General features: G+C 39.4%; 1 protein-coding gene across 5 annotated transcripts in view; it reads right to left on the reverse strand.

Annotated features, from left to right (window-relative positions):
* Nucleotides 1-26,338, reverse strand: part of LOC114653992 (alanine aminotransferase 2-like) — a 493,749-nt gene that overhangs the window by 6,397 nt on the left and 461,014 nt on the right. For all 5 annotated transcript variants that reach the window (XM_051929000.1, XM_051928999.1, XM_051928998.1 and 2 more), the window contains 5 exons: nt 24,525-24,768; nt 18,923-19,002; nt 15,465-15,601; nt 7,136-7,310; nt 2,925-3,080 (listed from right to left, as the gene is read on the reverse strand). In XM_051929000.1, coding sequence (XP_051784960.1) covers nt 2,925-3,080; nt 7,136-7,310; nt 15,465-15,601; nt 18,923-19,002; nt 24,525-24,768 — 792 coding nt within the window. The remainder of the gene's footprint in view (nt 1-2,924; nt 3,081-7,135; nt 7,311-15,464; nt 15,602-18,922; nt 19,003-24,524; nt 24,769-26,338) is intronic.

A 26,338-nucleotide genomic window follows, 5' to 3' on the forward strand; every position in this document is an offset into this window, starting at 1 on the left:
AGCCACAGAGAAAAAAAAATTAAGGACGTGGTGAAAAGGTGTATTTTGTGATTAAAGTGGAAATTTCGGCTTAGTAGTTTACTTTATCATTAAAGCAGACCGTCGTAAATGTCATCCCAGTTGTTAATCGCTACGAGCTTCTGGGGCTTCCTCCTGCAATAGATCATCACACAGAACAAATTAAATGTATGATATGCCAACTCTCTGCACATTTAGAATCCTTAGATTTATACTTGATATCACTTTCATGATGAACTGCATTAAAGTATGTATGTTACATTTTACAGATAAATCGTTAATTTTGTTTAAATAATAAATATTGTTAATAATTACACACATGGGGGTGACACGGTGGCAAAGCAATAGCACTGCTGTCTTGCAGGGGTCACGTCCCTGGTATTCCCTGCCTGGAGTTTACATGTTTTCCTGCTGGGTTTCCACACTGTGCTCCGGTTTCCTTCCAAAGATATGCAGATTTGGTGCCACCAAAATGATGCCAGTGTATGCGAGTGCTCGTATTCACCTTGCGATGAGCTGATGCCTCGTCCAGGGTTTGTTTCTGCATCATGCCCAATACTAGCTGGAATGGCTACATCCCTGGACTGATGGATGTAATCAGTAAACATCCTTTTCAGAGATATTGCGGTAAGGTGTCATCTGAATTTAATGGGTGTTCCAGGCAATTCAGAACACAGCGAAGCCGAACCTGTTTTTACTGTGATAATATCTCGCACTGCCACCTGGTGGATTCTTCCAGATTTACGTAAAGTACGCATGCTTGTATAAACAGTAAAGCACATGCATCGCATCTCGTGAAGTATAAATCTGGCCTAAGATGGTAGAATCGGGGTTCATCTGTGTTATTTGTGTATTCTGTACTGTTGGGGTGAGAAAGGATGTTTATTAAGGACTCAGAGATGAACACAGTCAGAAACAAGCCAAGGTCAATACTGAAAGTCAAACCTATCTGTTGTCAGCTGGCCCCCAAAGGTCAATGGGATTAATACAGTTTACCAAAAAAAAAACTCAAAGACATTAACAGAATCAATTTTGGTTAACCAGGAAGACAGTGCTCAAGAATTCAATTTGCACGCTAGACAGGAGTTATCCATCTAACTCAGATACCAACGAACATCAGGGGTGCTCTTATATCCGTCACTTTGATGACATACTGCATGTTGCACATTCTGGGGAATTCTGGGAACAACCACCTAGGAAACACCTGATGCCTTTGCTCTGAAATGGAGAAGGGTCTAGTTACAGACTCCTGGAGCTTAGAGATTCAGAAGCTCTGCTAAACCGCTCTTCGAATTGCATGTTTATCTCAAATGATTTACTGAGTGTAAATTCCGAGGAGTTGTGACTGCAGACAGCAGCATTACATGGTAGACAGTCCTACTACACAGCATGTCCACTGCAAGACATGGCTACTGAATAGTCGTGATCATTACTTATAAAATGTGCATGTTTCAAAAGACACAAATGATTGGGTGTACTGTGCAATGCCACTGATGTATAGTTGAAAAGCTGCTGGAAGTCATCTGATGTGTGCAATTTGATTGGCTTGTGAACAGATGAGAGCTCTGGAGGTCTAGAGCTGGACTCTATGTAAAATGAATGCACCCATAACAAAACAAAGATGAAATGTGGCATAATGGTAAATATTTACAATGTCTCCAATTCATCATGAAAACAAAAACTAATCTGAAATTCAGAAATCTTGGCTACTGAAGAAAGTAGACCCTTGGTTGACTTGATCGACCTTTTTTAAGATGTTTTGAGCTCTGAGGTTTAGGAGCACCTGAGACCACCAGAGGGAGCTCTAGACATACAGCTTCAGGTATTCTACACTAATTCCAGAGCACACCTGGAAGTAGTTTCAGAAGGGTTACGGTGGCAGTAGGAAAAGAAGCTGGGATGTGGTGAAGGAGTCTGGTCATCGGAAGGGGGTAAGTAGGAATCTGACATTTTCACTTGGAAAAACTTAATAGTAAAAATTATATGCATTTTAATTGAAGCTTTAGAGAAGTATCATAGGATTTGTGACAAAATGAGAGTGGTCAGGAAATACTGTAGTTGTTGTTTCACTAAAGAATATGAGTATGAACAATTAAAGAAATAACATTGATACTAAGTGATAATCTCAATTCTAGCATAAATCATCCACTCAAAAGTCTACAATTTCTTTGAAATATCGAGGAGCTTTTGTCCAGAGCAATCCTGAATTTTTCTTTTATTGTTTATGCAAAGTTCTTACTCTGGTCTTTGATTATGGTAATATGATGGGGGTTACAATATTATACTGTCCATGAAAAACAATACACAAAATGGTAATGGCTTGATGGTGCCACTAAGCTTCACAGAGACACCTATAGATTTCACGGTTACTGTCATTTGTTTTACTGAGCTTGAACTCTCTTTATGTACACCTATAACAAAACAAATATGACCAAATTTGGCATGAAATATAAGGCAATAATGCAGATAGTCAGACAGATAAGTACTTTTTCATGATGTGGAAAGGTAAAAATAGTTTTTCATAGCTGATAAGGAGAATATCTAAGAATGCAGTCACTGCAGCTTACTAAGACCAATGGCAAACTAATTGGTCATGATGATGTTACATATGCTGTATCTACATTTATGTGACTGCCGATGACTGGTAGTCTACCAAGATGGCACAAATGACGGTATGACTGCATTATACAATATGTTGTGGGTTGAGGAGTTTGACAGTTTGGCACTTGTCAGAGCTTCCTATCCAGGCAGATGACAAAATGGCTAAATCGTATGATGTTGGAAGATCATTTAAAAAATTCAGTATCACCTACTGGAAAACCTGTGACTCCTGCTCTCCTGATATTTTGTGTGAGAAGACATAGATGTTAACACATAATGTCCATTAGGTCTGGTCAATTCCTCACCTTACACTGCTCCAGTGCTTTGCTGGGTAGCTCTAGCCGAGTGTAGCAGAACATGGAAGCTTGAATTGGATTGCACCTCAAACCAGGAAGAGCGTTTATTGTCTGCACAGCCAGTTTGGAGTTGCGGGCTAAAGTGTTCATGATGAAGGTTTTCTCCTGCAAAAGATTTTGAAATAAGATGAGGCCTTCCTCTTCCACCACAAGATATAATAGTTATTCTCAGATTCCCACAACATTTTGGGTAGGGAATGCCATTTTGATTTCCATTCTTTTAATTTCTACAGGTGGTGCAGTAGTTAGTGTTGATTCGATCTAGCTCCTGGGTGAAATTTTCTTCTAGGTCTTTGTCTGATAGGAATTTCTTCCTTTGTGTTTTTTTTATGATTCTGTGGTTTTTCTGTAATAGACATATGTGTTCAATTATTAGTGACTCTAAATTTGTCCATTTTAAATGTGTGTTTGTGGACTGGAGAAAAACTGGTTTCTATCTAAGGTCCAATCCATAGGAATGAAAAACCAAAAAAAGTATCTCTTAATATCTTTTTGATTTCTTCTAGACAACAATGAGATCAGAAAGAAATAAAATGGAGACATCTTCTTTTACCTCATGCTTCTCAGTTTCTTCACCTGAGAAAAAAATACCCCCAGTGTTCTCACAAGTGTCTCAGAGTTTTAGCAGAGATCTCAGCAAAGTCATACAATGGGCTCAGATTTGCCAACTAGTATTTTGACATTTTTTTTTTGTAATTTGAAAGTATTTGCATTGTGTGCTCAACAATATATGATAAAATGTACAGACAGTTGTTTGTGGACATAATACAACTCTTTACTGTGATTACAAAACTTCATTCCTTGCTTTTGAATAATATTAGTTGCTCTAATCTACATTGCTGTGCTCTAATTATGTCATATTCATTCTAGAAGAAAAGGCAGGCAGTGTGGATTTGTGGTTAAATCATTGGATTTTGCACCCAGAGGTTGTGGGTTTAAGTATTCCTACCAACACAGTGTGACCACGAACAAGTCACTTCATCTGCCTGTGCTCCAACTGGAAAAACCAAAGGAATGTACTGGTAACTAATCTTATCTCAGATGCTGTAAGTCACCTTGGATAAAGGCATCTGTCCAACAGCAGGTAAAAATTATGAAGTCTTAAAAGAGATTAAACAAAGACTAGAAAGATACCTCACGCTTTTCAAACCAAATTCTCAATTCTGACTCATTTCGCTTCAATTATATCTCATGCCTTCTTTTTGTCTGAAGCTATTTCTCTTAAATAATTTTAGTAGAAACATCTATGACAAAGTTGATTGTTAAATAAATCATAAATGAGAATCTCTTTCATGTCCGATGAGCCATCAAAGATCAACCTTTGAGCCATAAAATTGTCCTATGGGATACTGCTAGAAGAAGTGATAGTTTCCCATGACCTTGAGCTGGATTAAAGGTATACTCCACCCAATAATGATATGCATTTTTTAATTTGTTACTTACATCATGTCATTTGTAGTGATGAAAATACATGAAAATATGAGAATACAGAAAAAATGTTTATGATATAATGTCATGTTATGGTGGCCAATGTTGCATAACAGCAAATAATGTGAAATACATCCATGGAGAAAAGAAAAAGAAAATCTCAAGTTACTCATTTCGCATTAAAATTTCCCCTTTATTTAGTCATATTCTCAAAACATGCAAAGCACTTGCATTTTCTGTTAAAATATCTGTAATACTTTACTTCTGCAAAAATCAACATACAGCATAAACAGGAAAGATGCATTCCCATAATTCTGTGCTTTTGAAGTGAAGACAGAACTTTTGACCAATGAATGAGGAGCAAGAGCTCCCTTCAAGACCTCAGTATTATGGGAATGTGCCTTTCCTCTTTATGTTGCATGTTGATTTTTTTCTGGAAGTTAGTATTAAAAATACTGTATTTTATCAAAAAATACACACGTTTTAAATGTTCGCATCATAAATCTGGATTACAGACATATGGATTATGAGGCACATAAGGATTTTTTTTCTTTCTTCCATGAATGTTTGTCACACTGTTTGTCATTGTATATACATTCTATTATACCATAAATGTTTTTCTGTCATTTTTCATAAAAATGTGAGATTTTTTTTTCTTGGCCATCACTGCAAACTAAATAGGGTAAGAAACATATAAAAAATAAAATATCATTTTTGGGTGGAGCATTCCTTTAAGCAGATTTGAAAATGTATGGATAATTTTTAGAAGTGTCCTTGAAGGCATGTGCCACTCTTATGACATAATTTTGAGCTACTGAAATGTTTTATCAAAAAGAATGTGATGGCACATTGAACGGTAAGCATAGTGATTTTAAAGAGGTATGTAGGGTGGGCTTTGATATTGAATTATTAAAGCTGGTGCTCTATCTCAATTTAAATGTTTTACACAAATGGGAGATATTAATGAAGCGGCTGACAAGGTTATTGAGAGGATCCAGACACAGACCTTCTTAAGTTTCTCCTCTCTAAATGTCTGCATACAGTAATCCCTCGCTATATCGCGCTTCGCCTTTCACGGCTTCACTCCTTCGCGGATTTTATATGTAAGCATATTTAAATATATATTGCGGATTTTTTGCTGGTTCGCGGATTTCTGCGGACAATGGGTCTTTTAATTTCTGGTACATGCTTCCTCAGTTGGTTTGCCCAGTTGATTTTATACAAGGGACGCTATTGGCAGATGGCTGAGAAGCTACCCAACTCACTTTACTCTCTCTTGCGCTGACTTTCTCTGATCCTGACGTAGGGGGTGTGAGCAGGGGGGCTGTTCGCACACCTAGACAATACGGACGCTCGTCTAAAAATGTTGAAAGATTATCTTCACGTTGCTACCTTCTGTGCAGCTGCTTCCTGAAACGACATGCTGCACGGTGCTTCGCATACTTAAAAGCTCGAAGGGCACGTACTGATTTTTGATTGAAAAACAAACTCTGTCTGTCTCTCTCTCTCTTTCTCTGCTCCTGACGGAGGGGGTGTGAGCTGCCGCCTTCAACAGCTTTGTGCCGCGGTGCTTCGCATACATAAAAGCCAAACAGCCCTATTGATTTGTTTGCTTTCCTATCTCTCTCTGACAGGCTCTGCTCCTGACGCGCACTCCTTTGAAGAGGAAGATATGTTTGCATTCTTTTAATTGTGAGACAGAACTGTCATCTCTGTCTTGTCATGGAGCACAGTTTAAACTTTTGAAAAAGAGACAAATGTTTGTTTGCAGTGTTTGAATAACGTTCCTGTCTCTCTACAACCTCCTGTGTTTCTGCGCAAATCTGTGACCCAAGCATGACAATATAAAAATAACCATATAAACATATGGTTTCTACTTCGCGGATTTTCTTATTTCGCGGGTGGCTCTGGAACGCAACCCCCGCGATGGAGGAGGGATAACTGTATTCTCATAGAAGCTGGAGAAAAAAATTGCTGGAGGGCCAAGAGCACCACAGTGAAAAGGGAAAGAGAAACACAGACAGAGAAAGACAGAGAGAGGGAGAGAGACAGAGACAGAGCCATGTACTAGCAAATGCAGCTGAATCCATTCTGACGATATTCAATGGAGTTTTCCTGGCAGATCCTGACATGAATCGTACCATGAATAATTATATAATCCAAGGATGAAAATAAATCTGTCATCTTATTAGGGTGCCCAGCACAGACTACTCTTGTAGAATTCCTAGAAGCAATGTCTCCAGGACTGTGACTCTGTCAGACAGTGGACTGCCCAGAAGATTATTTTCTCTAGTGATGCTGCTGACTAGAATTTCTGTTTTCCTGCACTCCAGTGTCATCTGGTAATAATTCAATCCTAATATGAAAGTTCATATATCGTTAAGATACTTTCATGTCATTCTGTTTGAAACTGGCCATATTTACTCTTTTTTTATCAGATCTATATTTTTATGTGCATGCATTACAGTAATCAATCATTAGTAAAGTTTATAATTACATTTTACCTGTGTTACATAGCTCTGAGCATGAATGAAACTGAATACTCTTACATTGACATCCATTTGTCAAAGCCTTCTAATTTATCTCATGCATTCCTCCATGCTGGGGTTTATGTGAGCACACCATTCCACTGCTATGCATTGACTTCTCTCTGCACTGTCTAAACTATTCAACTAGTGGAGATGAGGTCATTTTTCACTCCAGATGAGTGAGTTTGTATGTGATCACTCTACCTTATTGAAGATCTCATATGATGGCTCTCCCGGTTGTGGGGGTTTCATTAAGATATCCAGAACAATCTGCCCACTGATGGATGGAAAGGAGCTGCTCGTTATTAGGATTCTCAACTGTGTAATGGCTTCTGGATCAATGTTGATAGTTTCCAAGTACCCACAGCGAAAGCCGCACCTAGGAATTAAAGGAGTATGTTAAGAGGACTACATTGTACGGACAAACTCTAAGGTGTTCAGGTTGAAAGTAAAATATTTTAAATGTAACACTACAATAAAATAGCCAGGACAATGTGGTGTCCAAACACTGTGCTCTGATTACATCTAAAAGCAAAAAAAAACCCAAAACTTAATATTCAACACAAAGAAATCACAATGTAGCAAGTTGTAAACACCATTTTATCATTTTGTAATGTAGATTAACAATTAATAGTTTGATAATTGTTTGTATATTGTCATTTAAAAATCCATTAGTGACTTAAAGAAAGAAACAACTTTCTATGAATGTTGTAGGTTACTGTAAACTCCCCAAAATTTTGGAAATGCTGTCACTGATAAGAACTTTAAGAAATTCTGATAAGAACTGCTGCTTTTTCAATGTAATTGGTGGTTAGAGGTGTTGGAGGCGTTCATCAATCTACTTGTAACCAGTTTTACAAGGACATTCTATGAGCCATTCTACCACGAAGGGACACGTTAACCTTTGAAACTGGCCAGCTAGCATCAGATGAAAGGGCAACAAGGATAGCCTAGAGATGGCATGGGGCCATGCTTAAACAAGAACTGGTATAAAATAGTGAGTAATTGTATCCCATTGGCTATTGGAGAACTGAGTCAGGAGAGTCACTCTGTGCAACAGCTCCCCATTAGTCCATGATGTGTGGCAGTAAACCAAAGGACTGGCATACATTTTGTCGTTTTGCCTGCAGAGCCGGCTCTAACTTTAATGCTGCCCTAGGCAAAAGTGAAAATGTCACACCCAAACCATTAAGTCTTGAAGATACACAAAGGGAGGTAAGTGGCAGTGGCAGCAGGGAAAAACAGGTGCTGGATGCCAAAGATCATCTGAATTCACCCTCCACCCCCCCAAATGCCAACAGCTTTGTCTAATATACTTAACAAGATGCCACACCCTGAAAACCTTTCTTCCCTAGGTGACTACCTAGTTGGACTGTATGTTAGGGCCAGCCCTGTGTGCCTGTCTCTCTCACTGCCATTTTTCATCTTGAGAAAACCATCTCTCTTGGTGGCCACTTTCACATAGGCTGCTTGGCCCAATGCAGATGATGACCTGAAGAGAGCAGACCAAATTGTTATCTGAAGACAGATGACCAGAGGAAATCGAGAGCAACTATACGTTTATGTGCCACTCAAAACTACACATCTAGCACTATCAGTTTGGATTGTTTGCACAGAATATTTGCACAGGTGGCGCAGTGGTAGTGCTGCTGCTTTGCAGTAAGGAGACTGTGGAAGATTGTGGGTTCGCTTCCCGGTTCCTCCCTGTGTGGATAGCACTTTGAGTACTGACACTGCTATCGTAGGCTGCATCAGGAGTGGGCAGGAGGAGTATAGGAACCTCATCAAGGACTTTTTTAAATGGTGCGACTCAAACCACCTACACCTGAACACCAGCAAAACCAAGGAGCTGGTGGTGGATTTTAGGAGGCCCAGGCCCCTCCTGGACCCCGTGATCATCAGAGGTGACTGTGTGCAGAGGGTACAGACCTATAAATACCTGGGAGTGCAGCTGGATGATAAATTGGACTGGGCTACCAATACTGATTCTCTGTGCAAGAGAGGACAGAGCCGGCTATACTTCCTTAGAACAGGGGTCCCCAACCCCCAGTCCACTACCGGTCCGCAGCCGTCTGACAGCTGGGCCGCGAGAGAACTGCCGGCAACGGCGACTCACTCAGACTTTTCAGAACACTTGGCGGGCGGGGCTTTGCAGCGGTGCAGAGAGAGGAGAGAGACCGAAGTGAGAGACTATTACAAGAAAGTATTTTTATGGTCCCGACAGTTTCCCCATATGACATGAGTCTATAGAAATCACGTTACTACGAAGTACATTCAACAGATGCTTTCATTACAACGAAGTGACCTTGAAATGCTTGAACGAATCATCCACAGAGCAGTTAGATCTGTGGTCGCAGCTCAGAAACATTGTAAAACAATCTCTTTCTTCGAACTTTCCTCGTAGTGGTTTTCAGTGATTCCTTTTGCTTATTGCTTGTCAACATTTGAAAAACATCCATTGGAATTTAACTCATTGTCACCCTCCTATAGAAATGGCAGACACGAAAAAAAGATTGCAGTGTTAATGTTTGTGATGTGCAATCTGTTGGATTGGCAAATGTAAAGCATATGTCTTTGTTATATGCAAAAAAAGAAGAAAAATCTCAGATTGCAAACGTATGCGAACTGCTTAATAACTTTAATAATAATGGAAATGTTATGTAAATTGTGTATAAAACTGCCCCCCCAACCAACCCACCGCCCCACCGGTCCGTGGAAAAATTTGCATCTAATAAAGTGGTCCTTGCTGTCAAAAAGGTTGGGGACCACTGCCTTAGAAGACTGGCATCCTTCAACATCTGCAATAAGATGCTGCAGATGTTCTACCAGACGGTTGTGGCGAGCACCCCCTTCTATGCGGTGGTGTGCTGGGGAGGCAGCAATAAGAAGAAGGACACCTCACGCCTGGATAAACTGGTGAGGAAGGCAGTCTCTATTGTAGGCATGGAGCTGGACAGTTTGACATCTGTGGCAGAACGACGGGCGCTCAGCAGGCTCCTGTCAATTATGGAGAATCCACTGCATCCACTAAACAGCGTCCTCTCCAGACAGAAGAGCAGCTTCAGCGACAGACTGCTGTCACTGTCCTGCTCCACTGACAGACTGAGGAGATTGTTCCTCCCCCAAATTATGCGACTCTTCAATTCCACCCGGGGGGTTAAACGTTAACATTATATAAAGTTATTGTCTGTTTTTACCTACATTTTTATTACCCTTTAATTTAATATTGTTTTTTTGTATCAGTATGCTGCTGCTGGAGTATGTGAATTTCCCCTTGGGATTAATAAAGTATCTATCTATCTATCTATCTATCTATCTATCTATCTATCTATCTATCTATCTATCTATCTATCTATCTATCTATCTATCTATCTATCTATCTATCTATCTATCTATCTATCTATCTATCTACTGAGAAAAGCGCTATATAAATGTAATGAATTATTATTATTATTGCAGTTATAATAATGTTTATCATCTATAATACATATATAAATTTGTAACTTTCTGCTGCCTGTTCTAGTACTCTGTCTTCTCTCCTAAGGTCATAGACATAAAAGGTAATGTAACATATGAGGGCTATAGCTGGTGTTTGATGGGCATTTTCTTAAGGTCTGCATAATGTAGAGTATAAAGAGATGAATGGGGTCATCCAAAGAATCTACATCAAGGTCTTCATAATAAAGAGTATAAAGAGAAGAATAAAAGAGTATAAAGAGAAGAATACGCTCACCCTATGGCCCTAACATAACAAAACATATTTAAACAAGAAAACAATAACCTCAAATTAAATTAGAAGAAACCTGAACTTATGTCACTATAAGACAACTTCAAACCCAGCCATCCATTTTGTTTGCCTACAAAACTGTTTCATAACATACAAAGGGTACAGCAATGTAACCATGATGGGATCCAGACGCCGATAGGTTAGTTCAGGGCACACAAATCCCTACTCACTCACACAAGTGCAATTTACAGTCACCTTTAATGAGAACTGTGAGACAGCACTGGCATCCCCACATTAACATGTAGAACACAAACTATGTACTGTATGTAGAAAGCACGGTGGTGCACAGCTGTGTTATCCTAATTTTAAACATGCAAAAAAGACTTTAAATGTCCTCTTCCTTCTGTTATGTTCAAGTGCTATGCTATGTTATCAGCTACCCTTATATTTTCTCTACAACCTCATCTGCTGCCTCAGTCATTTAAAGGACTTCAGGGTTATTTGAATTTATTGGGCTGTCATTTAACATCAGAAGACAGAAAATAGGAGTGTTGCCCTTTTAAAATTATTTTAAACAAACGTGGCACACAGCACTGCTCCTCCACAGCCACAGGTGGCTCAATCCAAAACACCATCCTTTCTCTCACTTCTTTGGAGTTTACATCTTCTCTTTGTTTCTTTCTGGGTTTTCTGCAGGTACTCCATTTCCCTCTCAGACATCCTAAAATCTGTTTGCTTAACCAGAATAACTAAATGAACTCTAAATGAATGAGAATGTAAAGTTATGTTCTCTCTTAAGGATTAAATTAGAGGGGTAAATGTTTATTAAATACAATGGGGATAGGAATATACCTACATTTAGAATTGCAATGTCCATTTCCCTGTTAAGTTGTAATGTGTTAGAAAATAGTGTTTATAAAGCTAAGCATTCAAGATCTGGGAAGATATGTGAGAAGAAGCAAGATTGTTTTTGTGTTGATTTGGCGCTGCCACATGCGTTTTTATTTTTTTTTAAACAGAAATCTGCATCCATCCAGTTCTTTTTGTTCCTAAAAAGGATTCCATCCACCTTAGAAAAGAAATCTTGTTACATTTGGTGGAAGCGATGGGATTCGAACCCACACCCCCAACGCAACTGGAGCCTCACTATCCATAACAACCTTCTCTGCCATAAAGTACAACTTCCTCCTGCCACAGATCCAATATATCAAGTAGTCATCCCCTCATCTCTTATACCAGAAGTTCTGGAATTTGTACAAGTAAATAAAGTATCTGGGCATTGTGCCATTGACGAAACCTTACACAGATGAAATCGCTTTTGTTACTGGCCTTATATGGCCTGTGACATCCGGAAATGGTGAGAGCAGTGTCCAAGTTGTGCAGCATGCTGTTCACCTGTCTCTTGCTATTGTGCACCCCTCCAAATAGTGACCTCTATAAAACCCTTTGAAATTGTACCAGCAGACATTTCGGAACTGCCACTCAGTTCAAGTGGTAATAGATATGTTTTAGTCATACAAGACTATTTCACAAAGTTTATAAAGCTCTATGCTTTACTAGATCAATGTACTACTACAGTTTCTCTCTGTTTTTTTGAGAACTTTATCACTCAACATGAACATTCCAGAACGTCTGCTCACAGATCAAGGTTGGCAGTTTGAATAAGATTTAATTTATTACATGTAACAATTACTAGGTTTAAAAAAAAGTCAAAACCAGCCCTTACCATCCACAAGTAACAGTCTAGTAGAGAGATTCAACCGGACTCTAAACGAGCCCTACTGCAACATTCAGGGGAATAGGATGAATTTCTGAACTCTGTGGCATTTGCGTACAACACCAGCACACACTCTAGGCACTGGCTATATACCTTTATTTCTTTCTCATGGTAGAGAGGCTCAAATGCCTGCTGACCATCTGTTTTCATCTGGCTCAACAACCGCTACAATTGCTTCTGGGACCCTTGTTGGCTATGTTAACCAACTGAGAAATAAATTCAAAGTAGCTTTCCACACTGTTGCTAGGAATAACCAGTTGGCTCACAAACAACAGAAGCATTTTTATGACCACCTTGTCAGACATGAGCCATTCTCCCTGGGATATCTTGTTTGGCCGCATGACCCTACGTCTACATGTCAGAAACTGTCCCCTCACTGGAAAGGACCATTTGAAATTGTGGAGTGTATGAGTTCTTCTGGGGATGACTTGGGTGTCACTTATCGTATAAGGTGCCCTTTTGAACCTACCAAGTTACAAGTTGTCCGTTCTAATCGTCTGAAGAGATAAACTTCTCCACTCCCCACTACCTCACCCACTATGCCCACTCGTTCCAAGACCTCCTAATGGAAACTTACCTGAACTGACTGCACTATCTAGCTCAGTCCCCTTTGTACCAGCTACTCAGATGCAACAAGAAACTGAGGTTCATTTGGGTAAGAGAACTTGACTCAATTTGGGCAAAACTCAAAACACTAATCATGTTGTTCAGCTGGAATCTTGCCCAAATCGGTAAAGGTAAAACACAGTTGGATACAAATATTGCAAAAGTGACCCAAAGAGAATCTTTAAATATTTTAGTAGTAAAACAACATTCAAGGAAAAGGTGACAGGGCATAGGAATGGTAAAGGTGAGCTAAAATGTATATACAGTGAAATAGCGAATTGTTCGAACTTTCACTTTAATGAAGTTAATATATGTGAAGAACTTGATAACGTTCTCAAAAGTAACAGGAACTACTAAAGAGGTACTTAGTGAAGAGCTCCATGGATTACATAGGCTGAAATCTAACAAATCACCAGGACCAGATAATGTTTACCCTTGAGATCTTAAGGAAGTTAGAGAGTACAGATACAAACCCCAGGTCTCTGCACACTGGGGGAGTTCCTAAAGACCAGGGGCTAGAAATTATTATCCTGTTTATAAATGGGGTGATTGGGATGATTCAAGTAGTTCTAGGCCAGCAATTATTAAGGAGAAGGCCGAGCAGCATATGTCAAGAGTTGGTCTGTTAGGAAATAGCATGGGTTCAGAAAAGGAAGGTCATGTTTCACTAGTATGCTGGAATTCTATGAAGAAGGAACAAAAGCAAACTGTAAGAGAGGTGCATGTGCCATTATTTATCTTGATTTTCAGGAGGCTTTTGATAAGGTACCATATGATGGATTATGATTAAAATAAAAGAAATGGGAATTCAAGTCACGGTCTGCAGGTGGGTACACAATTAGCTGAAATACAGGAAGTACAGTGTAATGGTACAGGAACCTTTTTTTAGAATTAGGTGATGTTAAAAGTGGTGTCCCTCAGGGATTATTGCTGGGGCTGCTGCTGTTTTCAATATACATAAATGATCAGGACAAGAATATAATCAATAAGTTGGTTAATTTTGTAGGTGATACCGAACTGGGAGGAATCAACTAAATATAATCATCTAAATTAGGAGCTTGAACAGTATAAAGGTTTTGGCAGCTTTGTGACAGATGAAATTTAATGTAAGTAAATGTATAGTATTACATGTAGGAAGTAAAAGCTCCAGATCTGAATACACAATGGGAGGTTTGAAATTTGAAAGTATCCCTTATGAGAAGAACTAGGAGTCATAGGGGATTTACCGCTATCAGCATCCAGGCAGTGTAGTGAAGCCATCAAAAAAGGAAAATAGGATATTAGGTTATTCAACACTATACAACACACTAGTGAGGCCAAACCTGGAGTACATTATTCAGTTTTGGTTTCCTTGTTTAAATAAAGACATAGCAGTGCTAGAGAAAGTCCAGAGAAGAGCAACTAGGCTGATTCTGGACCTGAGAGGCAAGAGCTAAAAATAGAGATTGAAGATGCTACACATTTCCAGTTTAAGCAAATGGACATTAAGAGGGAACATGATTGAAGTGTTTAGAATTATGAAAGGAATTAGTACAGTAGATCCCAATTATTACTTTAAATTATTCTACAACAAGAACATGCCAACACTGTCAAAAATTTGCTAATGGCAGATTTCCAGTTTAAGCAAATGGACATTAAGAGGGAACATGATTGAAGTGTTTAGAATTATGAAAGGAATTAGTACAGTACATCCCAGTTATTACTTTAAATTATTCTACAACAAGAACATGGCAACACTGTCAAAGATTTGCTAATGGCAGATGTAAGTTTTTCTTCATGCAAAAAACTATGGGCACATGGAATTAATTACTATATAGTGTGGTAGAAAGTAGGACATTAGGGACCTTCAAATCTCAGTTTGATGCTATTTCAGACAATTTAGGTAAATAGGATGTGCAAGCTTGTTGGGTTGAATGGTCCTGCTCACAGTTTTTCTAATATTCTAATTGATTGTGGGTGAGAGTAATTAGTGTGTCTTATGGCAGACAGGCCATCCAGGGTTTATTATTGTCAATCCATTTCAGGGCATACTTATGCACACACCCACATTGATGCCACAGTGAAGCAGTGGTATCAATAAGAAGAGTGGGGTTCAAGTCCTGGGTGCTCCCTATGTTGTGTTTTCATGTTGTTCACATGGGTTTCCTCCCACTGTCCAGACACATGCAGGGTAAGTGGCCTGATGATACTAAATTGGCCCCATGCTTGTGTGTGTGTGTGAGTGTGTTCACCCTGTGATGAACTGGAACCCTGTCCAGGGATTGTTCCTGTTTTGTGCCTGATGTTTGCTGGGATAAACTCTAGATTCCCTGTTCTGGTTAAACAAGTTTAGAAAATGGATGGATGGAAGGATGAATGGATAGACATACAAACCTATATTGACAATTGTAAATTAATCAATAACAACAAATTTAAGTACTTACTCCCCCAAGTAGGCTTTGGAGACAGAATTGAGTGACACAAGCTCCACATTGTCTCGGTACTCTGAGCCCATCTCAAATAGGACTTTCTTGAATGAAAGAAAACTGCAGTTGTCCCCAAAAACCTGATCTTGGTATACCTGCAGATAACATTGGAATAGGCAGGAAAGTATATAATGATGGAAGATGGAGACTCATGCTACATGAAATATCTACAGGTAAAATTTGTGCCTTCTTGGTTCATGCATAAAACCATGTAAAACCATGAATCTTCAAAAACTAAGTCTGCGGGCAATTCAACAAAGCCTGACAGATATTTTTGTATATTGTGATTGTGAAACCTAGAGTAACTAAAAAGGTGCCAGGTAAAAACAAACTGAGTATTTTACTTATATGGACAGAATGTCTAGGCGCAGCCGGGGTGTTGAGGGGGTCCGGTTTGGTGGATTCAGGATTGAGTCACTGCTTTTTGCAGATGATGTTGTCCTGTTTGCTTCATCAGGCCGTGATCTTCAGGTCTCTCTGGATCGGTTCGCAGCTGAGGGTGAAGCGGCTGGGACAGGAATCAGCACCTCCAAATCCGAGACCATGGTCCTCAGCCGGAAAAGGGTGGAATGCCCTCTCAGGGTTGGCAGCGAGATCCTGCCCCAAGTGGAGGAGTTCAAGTATCTCGGGGTCATGTTCACAAGTGAGGGAAGAATGGAGCGCGAGATCAACAGGCGGATTGGTGCGGCGTCCACAGTGATGCGGGCTCTTCATCGGTCTGTCGTGGTGAAAAAGGAGCTGAGCCATAAGGCAAAACTCTCAATTTACCAGTCGATCTATGCTCCTACCCTCACCTATGGTCATGAGCTATGGGTAGTGACCGAAAGAACGAGATCGCGAATACAAGCGGCTGAAATGAGTTTTCTCTGCAGGGTGTCTGGGCTCTCCCTTAAAGATAGGGTGAGAAGCTCAGTCATCTGGGAGGGGCTCAGAGTAGAGCCACTGCTCCTCCGCATCGAGAGGAGTCAGATGAGGTGGCTCGGGCATCTGATCAGGATGCCTCCTGGACGCCTCCCTGGTGAGGTGTTCCGGGCACGTCCAACCGGGAGGAGGCCCCGGGGAAGACCCAGGACACACTGGAGGGACTATGTCTCTCGACTGGCCTGGGAACGCCTCCGGATTCTCCCGGAAGAGCTACAAGAAGTGGCCGGGGAGAGGGAAGTCTGGGCATCTCTGCTCAAGCTGCTGCCCCCACGACCCGAGCTCGGATAAGCGGAAGAGGATGGATGGATGGATGGATGGATGGATGGATAAAAATATGAACGCACTGGGAAGGAATAATATGAAAAAAACTAAAACTACATCCCCTCTGGGTCTTTCTAAAGACACTTATCGTTATTGTCTTTTTGTGGGAAAGTGTGTTGGGGGGTGGTTGTGCCTTTTTATATCCTTGTGCCATTCTTTGGTTAACTGTAGTTTGGCTTCCGAGTAAAAGGTCTGTTCTGCTGATGTAAGTTCACCTGATAGAGCATAGAATATCTGCCCATATTAGCATTAGTTTCTTACCAACCTTTGCTGCTGTTTGTTTAATTTGAATTTTTTTGACTTAAATGCTTTATTACAATCAATCTCAAAGCCAAAACATAATTAGGAATCAAATGCATATTCTGTTGGACGTTCATATTGACAAATGCCTGCACATTGAAATCCAAATGTCCTCTTTAAGATTTGGTTTGAGTGACGGGTCTGCTGTGTATATCCAAAGTAGATTTGCTTTGTTTTTAACTCATTAGTCTTGTGTAGGAGAATCTCAAAATAAATATGTTACTGACTGGAAATAAACTTCAGGTGTGGGTTAGCTGTCTTGCACCTATAAAAGTAAGTGTGTGCATGAGTGTGCTCAGTGATAAACTGGCATCATATATCTGTATTGGTCTCCCACGTTGCTCCCACTCAAAACTTTTCTTTTCTATGGGATTTCTTATTGTCCTAATTCTTAGTCCCTGTAGATTTTATTTTTTCTTCGCTACTAGGGAGCTCCGCCCCCTGCTCGCTTCGCTCGCTCACCCCCGTGTTTGGTTTACCGGATATACAATTTAAAGAGATTGTTATTTTCATGGGAATTGTTACATATGCATTATTTTCACTTTTACTTTTGTAAAAACAATACTTGTACTTCATCGGATCATTTGCTGTCTTTCTGCTGCTGGCTAGCTGCCTGTTCTGCTTGTCGTATGTCATTGTTTTAAGAGCTGTGAGCACATGATGCATGTCTGCCAAAAGCAATCCAACAACTGCTAGGTTAGATGTCTGTGGACTTGCTTTAAATGATGGCTCACTGCCTTGTCTCTCGTGACTTTGTAAAAACAATAATTGTCCTTTATTTCCGGCCCCAGGTGTGGTTAAATCTCCTTCTTGCAGGACGTATAACGCAACTCACGTTGTGAGGGGGGGGCTGCCCTTCAGTCATTTTAAAGCCTATATGGCCACTGTCGTTTTTGCCACTTTGTGTCTCTGCTGCTCGCGTTGTGATTGCTTCTCCATGATCATAAATATACACCTGACCGAATTATGTTTTCTTTGAAATTAAACTTGTCATTGCTTTAACTGTTGCGGGACCACAGATTCTCGTAGCGTATGGTCCATTACTGTGTAAATCTACGTTTTGTGCATTGAATGATGTGAAGGCGAAGAGACTTTGCTTTCTGCTCTTTGCCTTTTATTTCTGACCTCGCTTTGTCCTGCTATTTTTTCAATTACACCTGGTGCTGATGATTAATTTCCTTTTGTTTGCGCTAATGTGATCTTTCAGTCGTCGATGTTTCATTTATAACATATTGTCCTTTATACGCTTTATATGCACTGGGACCCCTGGATCTGTGTATGCTGCGTGCCTTTTACACTACTTATTTTTTTGCTGGCTGTGCTCTCATATTGCTTGTAAGTAGGGCATGTCTTGCAAGAATCTCATGTTCTATATCCCCGTGAGATGCTCCGTGGCCATTATCTTACATCTCGCGGGTCTTTTATTTGTCTTCCGTGATCTTAACGTGAAGATCACATATCGTCTCCTAGTCATTCCCTCCCACAGGATTTATTTTTATTATAGAGAGATATGACTACTCCATACGCAGTTGGATTTTGTGATACTGCTATACAGTATTCTTTATTGTTGGTTTTGTGTCTTTTTGTCCTTTTATTAATACTATGTGTAGTGATGTTGTGTTTGTGAAAGGTGCCTTAAAAATACAATTTATTGTTATGCCCAGGAAACACTCTGGCTCTCCATGACCTTGAAGATAAGCAGGTTAGAACATAAATGGAAAATTGCATTAAATGGAATATAAATCGAAGCCAACCAAATAAAGGGAATGATTCCCGGTTCAAGTAAATATTGTCATCAGCAATATTTTCTGTATGGTTCTTTGCTACATAGTATGTTCAACAAAAAAAAAAAGGAAAATGTATAAAATGACCTCATCTGCAACCACAAATAGCTTCTCCTCGGCAGCAAACTTGATGATGCCTTCCATAGTCTTTCGGCTCATGACCTGTCCTGAAGTACAAAGAGGACTGTTAGGTAACTTGCTTAATTTAAGCAAAACTCCTAAAGACACTCATTTATATTGAATTAAACAAGATCATAAGGTCAGTGAGTAGTGATGCTACAAATAACAGTTATTTCATATTCATTGTCCTATCCTTTTGTTTGAGTTCACTGTTAAGCATTGAATTGCTTTTTGTTGTGCTATATAAATCCTTTGGGATTGCTGCTGGGTCTATTTTTCTAACATTCAGCTCAAATAACATTTTTTGTGTTATTTTGCAAAAGAAGTGTGTAATTTCACAATAATGATTGCATTATTTCACAAAACGATTACATTATTTCGCAAAGATATTGCCTACTGTGTGTATGTGCATGCTTTGGTCATCTAGTGATGGAAAGTGATGGAAAGATTAAGCACATGCATACCATGAAATCAAGTGACAAGCACTAACCAAAAGTATACATTTAGTTTAAATCCAGTTAAAATTTAGTAAATTTAGTACAGATATGGGTGGAATGGATTCATAGCTCATAGTTTTGCCTTGCAACAAGAAGATAGGGTTTTTGCATCCTAGGTACTCCCTGTATGGAGTTTGCATGATCTCCCCTTGTCAATGTGGGCTTCCTCTGGGTGGTCTGGTTTGCTCCCACAGTCCAAAAACACACAGGTTAGGTGAACTGGTGTTATATAATTGGTCATAATTGGTGTGTGTTCACCCTGTGATGGACTGGTGCCCTGTGCAAGCATTATTCATGCCTTGCACCCAAAACATGCTGGGATAGATTCCAGCTTTCCCATGACCTTGCTCAAGATAGGTGGGTTTGGAAACAGATGGCTAGTACAAATGTTTTAACATAATTAGAGTGGCTTGTGCTCCTGTCTCACAGCACCAGAATCTGCATGGTGTTTAAAATAATAATAATAATAATAATACATTTTATTTGGAGCGCCTTTCAAAAAACACAAGGTCACTGAACAATCAGGTTAAAAAATAAACATTCAATGATTAGAAAATTTAAAATCCAAATAAACATCAGATAAAACACCAATAACAATTACAGTGAATAAGCAATTTTGAACAGATAAGTTTTAAGATTAGCCTGAAATTGGTGAAGGGTAGTCATATTCCTAAGATAAGCAGGTAATGAGTTCCATAAGGAAGGTGCCAATCTGCTAAATGCGCGATATCCCATCGTAACAAGACGTGCTGGTGGATTATTTAAGTTGATGGAAGAAGAGGATCTGAGCATACGAGAGGGTTTAGTGACTTGTAGGAGCTGTGAGAGATATGTGGGGGCAAGATTATGAATGGCCTTATATGTAAGGACTAAAATTTTGTAGTTGACCCTAAACTTTATTGGCAGCAAATGAAGCTACTGAATAACACATGTAATGTGATCAGAATAGGGTGTTTTAGTAATTATACGAGCAGCCGAATTTTGAACAAGTTGAAGTTTATGTAGTAACTTTTGGGGCAGACCAAAGAGAAGTGAGTTGCAATAGTCCAGGCGGGAGATGACCAAACTGTTGACTAAAATGGCAGTAGAGTGATTTGACAAAAATGGATGCAAACGATTAATGTTTCGCAGGTGAAAATAAGCTGCTCGAGTAACAGAACTGATGTGAGACTGGAAAGACAACGTGCTGTCCAGAATTACACCAAGGCTTTTTATCTGATCTGTACAGGTAACAGATGTGTTTTCTATTAATACTGAGATCTTTGATGCCTTCACTATTGCAGATTTCGTGCCCATAAGAAGTACCTCAGTTTTATTAGAGTTCAACTGCAAGAAGTTAGAAGATAACCAAGACTTGATCTCAGCAAGGCAATCAGTAAGTGAGGATGGTGGAAGCGATGCAGATGGTGAAGTTGAAATATATAACTGGGTGTCATCTGCGTAACAATGAAAGTTTATCTTCCATTTACGAAAAATGACACCCAAAGGAAGCAGATAAATGATAAACAGCAGGGGGCCAAGGACAGTGTTTGTGTGTTTCCTCTGCATATTTGTGGATTGACTGGTATCAGTGAGTGTGGTTAACCGTGAATGATCACCTGTTTTAACAGTGAATGCTAGAATTGTGTCAGTAATACTTTTCAATTACCACAAATGTTTAGTCCTTCATGTGCTATGAAGTAAATAACATCCACCCCTACCTTCCTTCCCTTAACTGAGCCTTTAACATCTGAGGTGTAAACACAATTATTATACTGTTAAGCCACCTGATCACCCAGTTTCCATGTATTATCTCTAGCAAATAACTGCATTCTAACTAAACTAATCCTTTACTGTATTTATAGTATGAGTTTCTGTTACTGGATTGCGCACAGCACAATCTTTTCTACTTGGTTTTGCGATTAAGTCCTGCAAAGGACTGGTATACTGTCAGTCATGTTTAATTCTTTCCATACACCAAGTGCTTCTGGGATTATCTGGGATAATAAATGCCACTATTTCAATTGGTCTGACGTATATTTTTTCCTATTGAACCATTTCAGAAGAAACTTTTAGGACATGGAAATACCGTATATAATACATATTGAAAATGAACAAAATGGTAAGCTAATTAAAAAAGTCAATTTGTTTAGAAATAATCACCCAGCCCACCTGAAAGGTGGACTGTGCCCCTACAAAACTATAGATTTTTGTAATAATCATGCTTTGTATATCAAAACGCTTTAGTTGAGTGTCTCGGGGCAATAGTTAGCAAGGCTACAGGTGGGTGCACACAACGCACAAATATACATAAATGCTGTGTATATGAGTTTGGACAAATCCTCTTCTTTCAGCTTTAGAGAAAGAGAGGGAGAAACTAAACTGAAACAAGTGAGTAGACCAAGGCAAAGGTTTATTGGAGAAACTGAATCACAAGAACACACTCTTTCTTTGTAGTATAATAAAATTGACTGGCCCAGTGGTGCTAAATAGTGGAATTTATTGTTAAATTGTCAGTAAAAGAAAAGAGAGTGGTTTCTCTATATATTGTTCTTAATTCAATGCTAAAGTGAGTGGCCCTTTCCTTGAGACGTCACATTTTTCAGGGGTGACTTGTTATCATGTTAGACAATGTACATATGCAGTAATATTCAGGTGGGTTTTGCAACTATGTTAACTGTTATGCAAGTTGGAGCATTTCACATTTTTTATGTACTTCATCCAAGAGTCATTTTTTTTTTAAAATAGTTTTGTAACAATGAGTCATATTCAAAAGTTAGAGATAATAATGCAAGTCCATGTGTTAGCAGACTACGTTAAATACGTGCTTTTTAACAGCACTTTCCAATGGAGCTAAAAATGGAGCACAAAGAGACTTGTGGTGGCTCAATGCCTTTCATATACAGCAGACTTTAATTCAAGTGATGTGATAATGGTATTGATTGATGTGTATTAGTGGTGGAGGGTCTGTGACTAATTGTTGTTCAATTTTCTTAAACCTAACATTTTTAACAGTATGCCATATCCAATAATTAGTCTTACATAAAATGCAGAATGACCATAATTTGCATAAAATCAGTATCAATATTACCTATGAAAGAAGAAAAGGAACTGAAACAAGTTCCCAGTCTAGCTATTAATATTAGTTAAAACAGAGTAATTCAGTAAAATTATATAACTATGTAAGACCATGGAATGGAATTAATTTATTATATAACATGACTGAGAACGATATACCATGGGCATGAAGATCATGGTCTTGCCAAGTGTTGCCACATTTTTTCATGTATATCTGGGACTGAAAGATCATGGGCTTAAGTCACTGAAGCCTCCCTCCTCTTGATGCCACAGTCCATTTCGAAACCCACCCTATGCTTATATCAGATATAACAAATTAGTTCAAACACAATTGAGCTCCATGTTGATAACACCAGTTCTTTAGAATAATAATCTGCAGACAATATTGTTCAATTATTTCAGTCTTACATAAGCTTACATAATTGGTTTCCTTTCCATGTCTTTTCAGAGAAATGGCATTTTTCGTACTCTTATTAGTTAAATTTCATAAAAAAAAGCAGGAAAAGGGCGTTGCTGTGCCAGCTGTTTGTGTGCGCCCATGCGCTCTGCCCAGTGTCTGACTCAAGTGTATTTGGCATGAGTAGCTGTCAGATGAGTAAAAAAGGAAAGTATACAAAGTTCAAGCAACTGCTCTTAAGGTAAAATTGAAACAGTCAACTAATTCCTGTTTGAAGTCGCACAGAATGTTTCCCCGGTTTAAGATGTGTAAGTTTCCAAATTCGCCAAAGCTTTTCAAGGGGAAATTTTGCAATTGTAAAACTTCATACAGTACAATTTCTTTGAAGAAGAAGTGTGCCAAATCTCAATAGATTTGTTCCAGTTGGGGCTGAGTTGATTCATGAAGACAGACAGACAGACAGGGGATTTTTCCTGTGAAACACCCATTGTTGTGCTGTTTTCATGTAGAACTGATCAGACTTTATTTCTTAGCCTTTGTTAAAAATAAAGAATTAGGAAAAGATCAGTAGCGTAACTGACAAGCTCCCTTACATTCACCTTTAAATACATGACAGATGTGTTTTCACTACGTTCATCTTGTTTTAGTGGTTATACTAACAAGCATTAGTTGACTTCCAAAACCAAATGAACGTCACAACTTTAGCATTTGCATATCCATATTTACCAGTAAGGGCGGCACAGTGGCACAGTGGTAGCACTGCTGCCTCGCAGTAAGGAGACCTGGGTTCGCTTCCCGGGTCCTCCCTGCGTGGAGTTGGCTCCAGCAGACCCCTGTGACCCTGTGTTCGGATTCAGTGGGTTGGAAAATGGATGGATGGATGGATGGATGATAAGTATGATTCCTACAATAATGAACTGAAGTTCTCCTGCCTCAAAAACAAAGCATTTCCGGGCATGACTTCTGCCGTTTTTCTTTTTGATAGGTATATATACACTGCTATATCATCAACATTGGGAGCCATTTTCATATGCAGTTCTTCTCATGTATTATTGTGCCTTCCAGATTAATTTGTCTACTTGCAGTCATTCATGAGTGCAGCACTGACTTTCACTTGTTACTGCGGATACTGTAAAAAAGTTAGTACCATTACGTTTTTGCAACTTTGGCATCGACTTTGTACTGAACTGTTGGTTCTTGTGACATCGCTAGTTTACATGTAATTGAATGTTAAAGGGAGGTAAAATATAAATAAGTGAGTTAATTGAAAAGGTTTCTCTGATCTCCTTGTCTCAGACCAGATACTTGTAGTGGGTTCTACTTCCCTGACTCAGCAATACATAATTATTAATGCTGCCCACAGAGCATTAACTTCTTTATACTGAATATAAATGACATTATGTTTTATAAAAGTTAATTGAATTGTACCTGCACAATGAACTTTTTGCATGTAATAATTATTATTACAGAAAAAAAGGGCAGCCCAGTGGCCAGTTGGATAACACTGCTGTCTGCATGTGAACCCGTGTTGGGACTGTGTTTGTGTGGAGTTAGCATGTATCTGACACCACTGTTATTAAGGTTTGTGAAATTTCAATAATGACTTTAAATCTTTTACCTGTTGGATTCCCAGGATTAATGAGGTACAGAATTTTAGGGCTGCAGTGCTCCCTAGCACACTTGAGGGCTCGCTTCATCTCTGTCATGTCCAGTGCCCAGCTGTGCCCCTCATTCAGGTAGTAAGGCACATTGACACCACCGGCTTCAAGTACCATTAAACGGAAGCGAGTGTAGGAGGGAACTGGCACCAACACACCAGTCTGAGACGGTCCTTTTCCATACTCAAATAACCTGAGAATTAGCTACAAGAAAGACAAGAGTTAGTACAGGGGGAGGAAAGGTGTGTGTGTGTGTATTTGTGTTGCTGTAACAAAGAAGTGGGTGGTTCATCCTTATTTGCCCACCAGTTTACTCATTCATCAATTCATCCACACATCTACTCACTTAATCATCCATTCATTGAGCCATATGCTAATTCATCTATCCTGCCATCCATTTATTCATCCATTCATCACACACTGACTCACCCATTCTTCCCTAAATTTTCTGTTATCATGTTCCCTGTTTGTGTTAACATTTTCAGAACCTAACCCATTAGCAACCACCAGTAAAGCAGTTAGCTGTCCTGGACAGGAATTCACTCTATTGCAAGTCCCTTTCAAACCCACATCTGCATTAGGCCAGCTTAGGGATTCCTGTTAACTTTGACTTGTATCTGTAATATAACGTTTGACCCTCCAGAGGGTTCCCATCATAAGGGGGAATATGCAAAAACCTCCCTGAAGACTCCTCAATCTAGGGTTCTCTGAAAGTCCAAGTTGTGTGTGGCACTAGTGTCACCATTTTAAAGACATGCAGCTGTCTGCTCTTCGTGGTTTCTTGGCTTGTATTTCCAGTTAAGCCTTCAATTTCTGTTAACTCTTGCATCCAACCCCAAGACAAGCAACTAGCTATGAGAAAATCAAACCATTTGGATTTTATCATAGCAAGTTGCAGAGAGTTGCCTCTAAAGGTGTCCCACTGCACAGCTGTTTAGAGTCAAAAGGTGACATTCAATTGTAAAACAACTCACACTAATTTTGTTACTCCTGCCACATCATGCAACGCTGTTGTATTTGACAGATCTGTTTTTACACTTCCCTATCACCCTTTGTTGTGAATGATTACCTAGTTATCTATCTATTTGTATATAAATGCTAAGGGTTGTGTCTGTCATGTGATTACTTGTGAACCATTGGGAATAGAACCTTAATCTTGGTTTTAATCAAAAGTTTAAGACGAGATGCACACTGGTTAAGCAAAAATTTTAGTAGTGGCCACCTCCGCAAAGTTGTTGAGGTATGCATCTTCCTTACAGTAACCTGCTCGAGACAGTGACATGGCAGAAAGAAAAAAACAGTGGTGAAATTTCCTGAGCATGAAGCGCATTGATGAGGCTGCTTTTAGGAAGAAGAAGAAAAACAGCAGTGTCATGTGCTGAGTGTTGAGTATGGGAAAAGCATGCGTGACAGACACAAACAAATGCCTGGGCAAACTGCCCTCTGTGTTCCTGTCCTAACACCAAAGTAAAATCCAGTGCTACACACTATGATAACGTGATAAGAACTCCAGTGGTGACATCTTGTGAGTATTAAGTCAAACAGAATAAAAAACAAAACTTACAAACGTACATGCAACCCCTAGAGCAGGGGTCTCCAACTCCAGTCCTGCGGCCTCATGTATAATGCTGTGCGTAGAACTCACACTATAACATGGCGTAAGCACAAAAGCAGAAATGTGCGTACGCACAGAAAAATCCAGATGTAGGAATCTGTGCGTATGCAAAATTTCATGTTCTTCCACTACATAAATCTCGATCAGCGTGTGTGAATC

This window comes from Erpetoichthys calabaricus, chromosome 6, assembly GCF_900747795.2.
Source record: "Erpetoichthys calabaricus chromosome 6, fErpCal1.3, whole genome shotgun sequence".
Taxonomy (NCBI): Eukaryota; Metazoa; Chordata; class Cladistia; order Polypteriformes; family Polypteridae; genus Erpetoichthys; species Erpetoichthys calabaricus.